This window comes from Poecilia reticulata, linkage group LG5, assembly GCF_000633615.1.
Source record: "Poecilia reticulata strain Guanapo linkage group LG5, Guppy_female_1.0+MT, whole genome shotgun sequence".
Taxonomy (NCBI): Eukaryota; Metazoa; Chordata; class Actinopteri; order Cyprinodontiformes; family Poeciliidae; genus Poecilia; species Poecilia reticulata.
In genome coordinates, this window is record NC_024335.1 from 6,724,150 (window position 1) to 6,735,478 (window position 11,329).

Consider the following 11,329-nt stretch of genomic DNA (forward strand, 5'->3'; position numbering starts at 1 on the left):
ATTTTGTGTCATGCAAATGTGTTTATGTGAAGGGTTCCATGATGTTACATTGGAGTGGTAGTTTTGAATTCAACTGGAAATAAGGGAATAGCAAAACAAATCTTACTTGCATAAAGCTGCTTATTGATGTTTGCMGAGTGAATGTGCCGGAGTCCGATTCTCAAAACGTATAAAAATATATCACRAGTTGTAAAACTAATAGTTTGTATTTTTATATTTGTTCTTATCATAAATTAATCCAACACATTCATGGTTCYGTTTATAACTCTTAAAACTGTCATTTATGTATTTTGATTTGATGCTTAGATTCAACAAAAAATATAGGATRTACCTTCCAAATATTAGAAAATGTGCTTATTGTGCAGAATATTATTCATTTTTCTTGTTCTACTCTGCATACAGTGACCCAAGTATAAGACATGAGTTAATKTGTCTGGSTTTCTGCTGAGGAATCCATCCTCCTCATGCCAGCTACTCAGCAGACATGCCACTCGCAGCTCACCATCTGTAAATTACTTTACTCATAGTACCTTAATAKTTGTGATGCTATGTATTAGCTCCCATGCCATTATTTTAGTGACTAAAATGTTTACAAACATTCAAATTAGAGACAAAAAGTATAGAAGCCTTCAMGAAGTTCSGGAAGAGCTCTGCTGCCACCGCAACATTYTTCTCTTTGGCCTCTCATTGAAAGATTTTTTATTTTGAAGCTTTCTCAAACTTTTATGTGCCGTAATATTTATGGTGAACGTGCATTCATACTCAAGAATATTAATTAATTTTATTACTAGGAATGTGATTCTTGGTTTCATAATTTAGGATTAGTACAAAAAATACAGAGCACCTCCCTGAATGTTCTCATATGGTGTTGCAAACAGTAGCAGAGACGATGCAAAATATGGGATGTTTTCAAGTAAACATGCATGTGTAGTCTACCATGATTGGWTAATGCTACAGTAAAATTTATAAAATTACATATGTTACTGATAAATATATATTTATGTGTAATAAAAGCTTATTATAACAATCATAATGTAAATGCTAATATTTACAATCTCAAAATACTGTAACCAATACATACATTTATTCACAGACATGTATTTCTTGTGCTCTGAGTGAAGAAATAACTGYTTTTCACTATTGTAAGCACTTTGTAACTTCAACACTTTTATATTCACAAAATGTTTAGATTGTGGACCTGGTTTAACCAGTTATTGACCTGCCATGTTGGAGATGGGGAGGCAGCCTAATGCAGAAAGTGTCGTCATGTCATGCAAAACAAGGGACGGTGCCGCACCATGACATGCACATGTTGGGGTGGTTTCCGTTTAGCACACTGTTACCAGACCATGAATGTAACAACACTGGTTTATTGTTCAAAGAAACTTTTAAAGTATGAGAGGGCAGGTGTTTGCCAAACTACTGATGGAGATCAGCCAATCTCCATCAGTAGTTTCGGCCACAGATAAAAGATATCTTAAAACTTTCACTACTCTCCTTTTAATTTTTTTCTGTACTTGTCCAGTCATCACTTCAGTGGTTGCGTTGGAAAGTGACAGTAAAGGTAGAATCTTTAACATTTTCTTTCCTAGTTTTGGTTTATTTGCAGCCTGAATTCAAAGCCTCTTGTTGTGACGCTGTTGAGATTTTGAAATGAAACCAGAGTAACGGTTCAGCATCCTCCAACCCAAACATCTGCACTGATTCACATGCTCACACTTCTGTCTCCCTCTCTACTCTGCGATATACAACCAGCCTTGAACAGATTATTTTAGTTATCATCCCACATACCAACTTTCACTCCTGCACATGTTACATCATCCCTCATGGCACATTTTTTCATTTATTTATTTATTTATCTATTTATTCACTTATTCACTGTTAAGCAAGAGTAATAAACTTCATATTTTATTCTCAACACCTTTGGGATCTTTTTTTTTTTTTTCCTATATCAGATGTGGATAGAGTTTGAGTCCTTTCTAARTCAGTTTAAAAGAGAGTTTGCTTCTGCTCTGTCATAACTCTAACATCCTGCATGTTAACAGGGAGCAAAAGACATCAGAGGGATCTTTAAAGGCTTGCAAGAATCCAAGCTGTGAATGTCACCAGAAGGGTTGGTCCGGGCTTTGATTGGCTCAGATACAGCGGCTTTCAGAAGCAAGTTGTTTGGAGCAGTCAAAGTTGCTCATTGCTGAAGGGGATTTTAGTCACAGGGAGGCTGAGAGACATTTCTCTGGATGTCTTGGTGGGCCTGCTTAAGAGCCATCCCCCCCCCTCTGATTTTCCTTGACATTTCACACAGCGACACACATACGCACGCATCGTCAGTGATGATTCGCACATTGCCTTTTTCCTCATCCATTTGTCAGTGCTGCAGAAGATGCACGCTCATTCCAAATCCATATAGCGTTCTGTTTTTTTTTTTTTGTTGTTTTTTTTGTTTTGTTTTTTTTCAACTTCTGCAATAAAAACCAATGACTGCAGAGGCATATAGGAAAATTTATTTTTTTTGCCGTACTTGCTTACCTACAGTATGTACTACCCAGTCACTGTGAACAAACAAACAAACAAAAAAAGATTTACGTGCTCTGAAACTGCCTTTCCAGCACAAAACCTTCATAAATCACTGCCACCTCAGCTCGACATTAATGTTAATTTATTTCTCTGTTTTGACAGAAACCTTGGAAAGTCTGGCCTGCGGGTCTCCTGCCTTGGATTAGGTGAGTTCATGACACAATCTGGAAAGCAGCACACATGATGAATTTATGTGCAAAGCAAATAACCTTTCTGCTTTATTTTTACATTACCTTTAAAAAAAAAAAGAAGGCACCACTGCTACTTCAGAAAGTGAATAATTTGCTCAAACCTTGTACATTTTTAGGATGACATTTTACATTATGTGCTATTTTAGCACATGCATTGCAATGACAAAAAAATTCCTCAAAAAGTTTATTCATATCATTAACTCAATTCAAGAATTGAAATGCACATATTATGTAGAGTCATTATGCACAGACTTACGTAAAAACCATCTATATTTGGTGTGATTGTCTCTCACAGCTAAAMAAAAATTAAAAATCCAAAGGGCTTCTCCGAAAATTTACATATTACATAAAACCAATTTAAGAAGAAAAAAAAAAAAGATTTCAAGAGAAATATTAGCATCCATCTGCATAACACCCTCATTCTCTGTTCTATGAATTACTGTAACATTGAGGCACAAAGCCTGTGGCATTACAGAGATATTAATGGAGCCCAGGTTGCTAAAAGAAGAAATGTAATTCCTTTGACATTTTGTGTTGTTCACGAATGGCTCAACACAAGAATCGTGACAGTTTCCATAAGCATTAATTATTTATGAGTATTGCAACAGTATCCATAGCAGGAAGCACCGACTCCATCTGCACATACTGTAACACACAATCAACACACAATTAATTCAAGGTTGCATTTTTTTTCCTGCTTCTAATGCACTTTTTTGAACAGAGCTTGTCCTTCCACTGAATTTTCCTCTAATATCCTTGGCTACCTGTATGAACCAGCAGATTTGAACTTTTCTGGCTTTACCTTTCAGATGAAAGGGGCTAGTCGACTGTCTTCTGGTCGACTGTTAAGTCAGCAAGATTAGAGTTAGACCCTTACTTGGTTAGAACAAAACATTTCTGTATTAAAAATACTAAATAAATAMATGTTTTCAGCATATCTCTCTGTGCATGATGATTGTATATAACAAAACCTGAATTACTGGAACTACTTTAAAAAGTCTTATCGGTTTTATTGCCACCTCAGAAACKTTTTGGGGTTTGAACTTGTTTCTTGTAGAATATGTTCATATGTTTAGAATATATGCCGTCACTTCTTACCTATTCATTAGTGTGTGTTCATGACGTGGCCCTGCCTCCTTGTCACCCTCCGCAGGAACATGGGTGACATTCGGTGGACAGATAACAGATGAGGTGAGAGCAGATGGATCCGTCAAAGCTTGAGCTTAAAAACATTCACAGTGAAGTTTGCTTTCCCAGAATGCTCAGCAAACCCAGTTTTACCTCCTTCTTACTGTAAATCCGYTGCCGACAGCCAAATAATTCACCTTATCAAATGACACTGTAGCCATCTTTAGTCTTGGGAAGGCAGATGAATAATTAAGAAGCTGTAATGTTGCACATCAGATCATCGTGCCCCCCCAGTCTGTTTCTTACCCCTTGTTTCATCAACAGATGGCAGAGCAGCTGATGACTCTGGCCTATGAAAACGGCATCAATCTGTTTGACACAGCGGAGGTCTACGCTGCTGGGAAGTGAGTATATATCCTGTATCGCTGTGACGGCAAACATTGCCAAGCTTCTAGTCGCTGAAAGGTTGTGAATCCTCAAAGTACAGATACTTTACTGGCTCACTGTTCACGTCAGGTGTGAGTCATGAAGTGGTGTGCAGTCATGAAGAAATGATACACTTAATTTGTGCTGCAGTAATAATAAACATTCCTTATCATTGCATGAACACATTCTGTCTCCCTCTCTGCAGTTCATAAATATTCTGTTCATGCCTCCTGCTAAAAACATGCTCTGATTACAGGTCAGAGCGACTGGTTCACACCTAAAATACATCTGGGCTTGCTTCTCAAGTAATCAGTTATGATTAGATGTTCCTGCCAGGCTTTTTAGTTAAACAAATGTGCAAAGTATTTTATCATAAAAATGAACCGGGAAAGAAAAACGAGAACAGGTGCAATTTTGCAAGCTGTAATCATTGAAGAGAAGTAGTTTTTAAACTTTTTAGGGTTTTAAAAAATACTCTGCTTTCACTTCAGTTGGGCTTTGAAAAAACTGGTGAGATTTTTTTTATTTAAGAAAAGTCTGTTGAAGGACAAAATGTTCTTTTTTATGGCAATCAAGAAAGAAAATTGGAACTGCGCTTTTGGAAGAACAGAAACAGACATTAGACATAGCTCCATTAGCCTCTAGTTCTCTGACCTTCAAACCTTAATACATTTTTGTCTGCAATGAAACCCAGCAATTTTACAAAATCTCAATCTTTTTGGAGCTCTTGGTCTTTTTTTAAAAGAACAATGTGACCTGTTTGTTAATGTGCAGGTTTTATTTTCACTGCCAGAAGGGAAAAAAAGGGGAAAATCCTTTTTTCAGATGGATTTTCAGATAAGTGGTTCTTATCATCTGAGCTGTCACCTCAGATGATAAGAACCACTGGCTGCACTTTCATTTATAAATTCATTCAATTTATTCATAAATTGTCCATATTGTCCAGAAATAAAATCATGATATAGCCTTGTATACATAAATACTTTTAACCTGATTTTGGATTAAAAATCCTAGCTAAATTGCTCACATTAGGGTCTCTATGCTGGATTATTTTCAAAGCTGGAAATAGATCATTTAAAGCTGTTGAATCACTAACTTCAATCTATTCTTGTGTGTTAAAAAGCAGTGCGTAATTGTGAAGTGTAAGGATATTTTCAAAATGAGTAATTGCAGATCTGTGTGTACAACTGTATTCAGTCCTACGTCAGCATTCGCTGCAGCCACCGTTTGCTGCAATCACAGCTGCCAGGTGCCGTTTGGTATATTTTTGCTCATTCCTCCTGCACCTCCTTCCACATGTTTGCTGTCCCCTACATGGCCTGAGGCTAAAACTACCTGTTGTGACTTTCTTTTAACAGTGATTTTGCCACTCTCCCATAGCCAGGCCAGATTGGTGCAATAACCGTCCTGTCAAAATGTTACCCCACCTGAGCTGTTCATCTCTGCAGCTTTTCCAGACGTACCATGAGCCTTTTGTCTCTGGTACATTTTCACCTTGTTTAGAACAGCCAAGCCAATCATTATGTTGGTGTCAAAGGACAAGTACAGGTTTATGTGAAGTAGTCTGGCCTTATGTATGTCATAGCAGCATGTCAAGCTCCAGCCAATAGGATGTCAGCGCACCCTTAATGACCCGTCTTCATGCATTCAAGGCTGGATGCTCAACTCAACTCATCTCTCTTCTGTTATGTTCAGCTTTTTTTCACTCAGACGGCAGAAATTCCCAAAAAGTGCAGCTCGTGTAAATCGCATGGTTAAAAACTTTACCATCAGCAGAGAGATTAAAAATTCTAACAAGCAAAAAGACTCCGAACGTATTTAATAAAACATAACTGCTCTATTTCAGTCACATTATGTTTGTTTTTTTGGATGTTTTACTGCATCTTAATTATTTAGTTCACCCTCTCATTGAATATTGAGTTAGCAGTTAGCGCCACTAACTGCTTTTCTTACCAGCTTTAAAATATTTTTCAAATATTTTTTGTGTTAAATACACTTGTTTAGCCTCCAGAACCCATTAATGGGTCTCTATTTGAAATAAAAATAATTCTTGGTTTAGAAGACGAGCGAGCGGTGATGATGTTTTAACCCCTCTTGCCTCTCTCCGCCTCAGGTCTGATATGTTTTGCATTCCATTATGGATTAATTTGTCTTTGTAGTGACTCGGAGGCTTTGAAATAATCTAAGGGATTATCCTTGGCAAACAGCACATCTGATTAACTGCAGCATGTCCGTTTTTAATCCCCTGAGAATATTTGTTGCGATCTGCTCCGTTTTTGAAAGATGCATCAGCAGAATATTTAGGATTAGAAATAAGGACAACCATTGAAACGTCAATCCCTTTTTTCCCTAAATCCTTTGCGGCTGATGCACGTCACCTCTCCGTGTTGTTTTATGTCAGAACCAGGAAAACGAGCACAAAGTTGATCTTTGACACAGCCGCAGTCCCTCCTCTGTCTTTGATCTGTAAAACAACCTGCAGTTTAAACACGGAGACAAATCTGGCATGTGAGAGTGTTTGTGTGACAGCAGCTCAGTATTTGTTGCACAGGTGTTAATCCTGACAGCACAGAGGAGCTTACATGACGCACACACACACGCACACACACAAACACGCACGCACGCGCGCGCGTAAGAGTTGAACACACTTTGCACATGAGTGTGGAAAAGGCTTTCATGTGAAGCCGGAGGATGAGTTGGCTGCAGAGTCAGCTGCTTTAATGTTGATACTGTACTGTAGCATGTGCAGACTAGCTGCTTATTGTAGCTTCAGAAAACAAAAATCACATCACGTGGATATCTGCAGTGCCGATGTATTTTTATTTTATTTTATTTTTTACATTTTATCACTTTAAAACCACAATTTGGAATGTATTTGTTTATGATAAAGCTGGATGAGTTCTTGTATTTATTTGTTTATTGGCATAACTGACTAGCTTTTCTGTACCAATGCAAAGGCCCCTCTTTTTCAAAAGAAGAAAGAAAAATAAGATAAACATGCGCAACTAAACATTGTTGCTGCAGTTATCTGCAAACACACACATGGTCTGAGTATTTAAAAGTCTGAAAGAAATGTTCAGAGCAGCATTCTCTTTTATTGCTTCTTTCCTGCTGAATGCACCGAAGATGGCTGACGTGCAAAATGGGTGACAAATCGGCTGCACAATTATGGGGAAATCTCAAAGCAATACAGTCTTATTCATCCATGAAACACGCAGCGTTATATCACGGCTCCCTCTATCAGTCACAGCATCGGTTCTGCAGCATAAAAAAAAACAAATTAACGACCGGTTGTAGAAAGCCAGCATGCTCAAAGCAAACTGCACCTTATGTTTGGGTGCTCAAATCACTCACTTTACACTAGGGCAGCCCTCCAGGTACGCGTGGGAGACACGCACTGTTACTGTAAGCTCACACAGGCAGGATTTCTGTTTTTTTGGGGGTTTTTTCTGAAAATATGTGGGTCCAGCAGGCTGGATGTGTAGCAGCAGCACAGCTAAAGCAGAGGTCGGGTTGATGATGTTTGGATGCGCCGGGAGAATATGGCATAACCACTGGAGCAGGCAGGAGAATGTTTTAAATGTTTTATATCTTAAATAAGTAACCAACAAACAAGTAATTGTTTGAATAATAAAAAGCACTCAAGCACGGGAACGATAGAAAGAAAACCACTCAGGCAAACAAAAGAGAAGCAGAGTTCAACTTACAACGTTTATTACAATGTTGACTGATGAAGAAAGCCACATGTATTTAGAATGTGTCGTTTTCATCCTGCCATGCTATTGTCACGATTTAAATGTTCGATTCAAAGTATCTGGGAAGTTTAAAGCATAAACTTCTCCATATGGGTAAAATCCTTTAAATAGTATCAATAAAATCAGCTGCTTCATAGAAGTAGAACAATAAACCCTGGGCTGGGTAATTAGACCCCAAACACTGATGGACAGAGTAACTAACGCCTGGAGGTTTTTAGATACTGCTTTTCAATTGGTTAAATTGATGTAAACTGTTGTAAAACTGATGTTTGCTTTGTAAACTTTACCACTTTAATATTTACATGAAGCCTAAATATGAATTGGGTTTGTATCTGCCAAAGCTCATAAAATTAACTTTCTTATTTCATATAAATGTTGTTCAGTGAATGTCCACCGGTCATATTATGTTGTTTTTTTTTCCCTTATGAAGGCTTTATATTTTACAATCCTGTTGATATTTAGACTTTATAAATGATCAGTAATGTAAAAAAGAAAAATGGACAGGGACCGCTTAGCATTTATTCCAACCTCTGGCGGCAGTACACACCATTCTGCAATCGCTATGCAGGAATCACATTTATACCAAACTGCTGATAGGTGAGCAACTTGGGGTTGGATGCATCGCCCAAGAGGAGGCTGACATGCATACTGACATGTGGTCAGGATGGAAGGCAGGATCGAACCCACAACTTTCTGATTGCACGACACACTTTTATTGGAGCCACAGGCAGCTGCTTCGATAAGAAGCAGATATAATCCAGCTCTGAGGCAGTTTTCATTCACATGTAGTCACTGTTTTGCAGGACGTTGATCACTTTTATCTCCTGTTTAGCTCTTTACCTTCTGTGCTATAACTAGAGAAGCAGGGATCATAGTATTCTGGCCCATTTTTGCAACCTTTAAAAAAAAAAAACGCGCAGAAATGCAGCTTTCTGTCTGTATGTATCCATCGTCATGAAGCAGAACTGATCAAACCTGGTGCTGATCTCATTTTTCTGTTGAAGCTCGTCTAAACTTTTGCCTTGACCGCCTGTCAGAGCGTCTCTCTGCTCTGGGTGTTTGACACTGCTTCCAACCTCCGTTGTCTCTGTTCACCTCAGTGTCCAAAAGTCTTTTTTGCATCAAACGGAGCAGCCAGGTGGCGTCTCATTGTTTGTCAGAGCGAGAGGACCGCAGAGACATCCCAGCGAGCGCTCTGCCCGGCCCTAATGAGCCCCGTGTTGATCATAATGTCGCTCATTAGCACCCCTTCAGCTGCTAATGAGCCACATAGCGGTGGCTCCGGCCTCGCCGACTCTGACCTGCCTGCTGATTCACACCATCAAATCCTAAACAGGTGTTCCTTAGAACCAAAGCCTCCCCTCTTATCGTGTGCACTCAGAGCCAGACTGCTTCCTTTTTAATCCAGAGATCCAACCTTAACGCTCCCATCATCGTAGCATTATCTTTTATCTAATCTGCTTGTCTCTGTCCGCTTCGCAGGGCAGAGGTGGTTCTCGGGAACATCATAAAGAAGAAAGGATGGAGGTAGGAGGCACACCTTTAATTGACTCTGGTGTTTTTTTTTATTTCCGCCGCAGCCCGCCGGCATATCTTGTATCATCTCTTTTCTCTGACATAATAGGAGGTTGTGTAATGTGTGTGTTGTGATCCGGAACAGCAAGGTCTCAGTCCACAAAACACAAGATTAACACGGGCCGTGACTCGAGTGCTCCTCCTCAATGAGGCTGAATAATGGATTAACTTCTTGTCGATCTGGGATTAGCGTTTGCAGGTTGTGTGAGATCGAGGTCTACTCCCGCACACGTCAGTGCGGCAAATAATAGTAATAAAGTACCAACGCATTATTCTCTTAAGGATGTGTCTGAGCCATCTATTATAGCGTATGCTGCAATAGAAGACCTGTGTCTTGTGTGGGTTAAACACATTCCTCCTCTGTGTTAGTTACCGTCTTTCTGTTCTCAGCGAGTCGGTGTGGCAGCTGGTCTAACAGATGTGCTGTCATTCTCCATCTTTAGACGCTCCAGTCTGGTGATAACAACGAAGATCTTCTGGGGCGGAAAGTAAGTTTTTATCTGGATGCCGAGTGAAAAACTATCCCCCTGTGTAATTTCTCCTGACTCACCCAGTGCCGATGCCCCCTGTGGTAATGGGATCATGTGTCATCTGTTGTCAGGTTCTTTTCAGTAAAGCTGAAAACATCTCTCATATTTCACAAGGGATCAAATGATGTTCTGTCAGCACCAGGAGATTCTCGCTGTACGATAATGTCAAGAAAAACAAGAAGGATCCGGTTGGCTTTATTTAAAACATAAAGAAAATAATAGAATACTGAATCTTGATTCCTTGCAGTTGTGATAATATCTGAAAAAAAATTGATTTGTTGAATGTCACTGAAAAGTATGTTGATTAAGTAAGTCAATTTAAAAAGGGAAACTCAAAAGGTATTTATTACACCCAGTGATATATTGAGTTTCTAAGAAAAATAGTGTGTTGCCTAATATTTAAAAAAAAGTATTTCTAATACAGAATTGTTATATGATGGTCATGTTTTGACCTAAAAATGACTTAAAACACTGCAGAGTACACAGCTGTTGGATCCTTTTCGAGAGACAACTTTTCAATATTATTCTGATTTATTGCGATGCAGCTTCAAGCTGAAAAGTTCTTACTGCACAGAATACTTAACATTTTTCTCCATTTTGCTCCCTATGAGGTAACACAAGCGTAACTAGCGCATGCTCACTGGTTAATTATTTCTTCTAAACGTCTCAGGAGTTGAACCGGTAGCTTTTCTGGGTTAACCAGCAGGCAGCAAGCGGCAGAAATGCCCAATAACTTTTAATGATAAAAAGTTTTTCTGCTTGTGTTTTTTACAGAGCCGAGACTGAAAGAGGTTTATCTCGAAAACACATTATAGAAGGTAAGCATCGTTGCAGCGTGTCACTGGATTAAAAATGATGAATAACTTCCTAATTAGCAGCTTCAGGTTGAGGGAATCAAAGCTGCATTTGGAACAATAACCGAGTTAAGCTGAGAATATCCTCCCTGTTATTGCTCATGCACTCGAACATTGTAGATGTGGGAGCAGAGACTTACTGTGGGGTTTATTTTCAGGTCTAAAAGCTTCTTTAGAAAGACTGCAGCTAGACTACGTGGATGTGGTTTTCGCCAACAGACCCGACCCCAACACGCCTATGGAAGGTAATTCTGTTTGTCTCGTTGTATTTATCACTTTATTTTGGGTTTATATAT

The 11,329-nt window shown here is 38.9% G+C and overlaps 1 protein-coding gene across 5 annotated transcripts in view; it reads left to right on the plus strand.

Annotated features, from left to right (window-relative positions):
- Positions 1–11,329, plus strand: part of kcnab2a (potassium voltage-gated channel subfamily A regulatory beta subunit 2a) — a 92,123-nt gene that overhangs the window by 68,447 nt on the left and 12,347 nt on the right. For all 5 annotated transcript variants that reach the window (XM_008408570.2, XM_008408573.2, XM_008408571.2 and 2 more), the window contains 7 exons: positions 2,677–2,720; positions 3,919–3,956; positions 4,218–4,297; positions 9,557–9,601; positions 10,093–10,137; positions 10,954–10,997; positions 11,192–11,278. In XM_008408570.2, the coding sequence (XP_008406792.1) occupies positions 2,677–2,720; positions 3,919–3,956; positions 4,218–4,297; positions 9,557–9,601; positions 10,093–10,137; positions 10,954–10,997; positions 11,192–11,278 (383 nt within the window). The remainder of the gene's footprint in view (positions 1–2,676; positions 2,721–3,918; positions 3,957–4,217; positions 4,298–9,556; positions 9,602–10,092; positions 10,138–10,953; positions 10,998–11,191; positions 11,279–11,329) is intronic.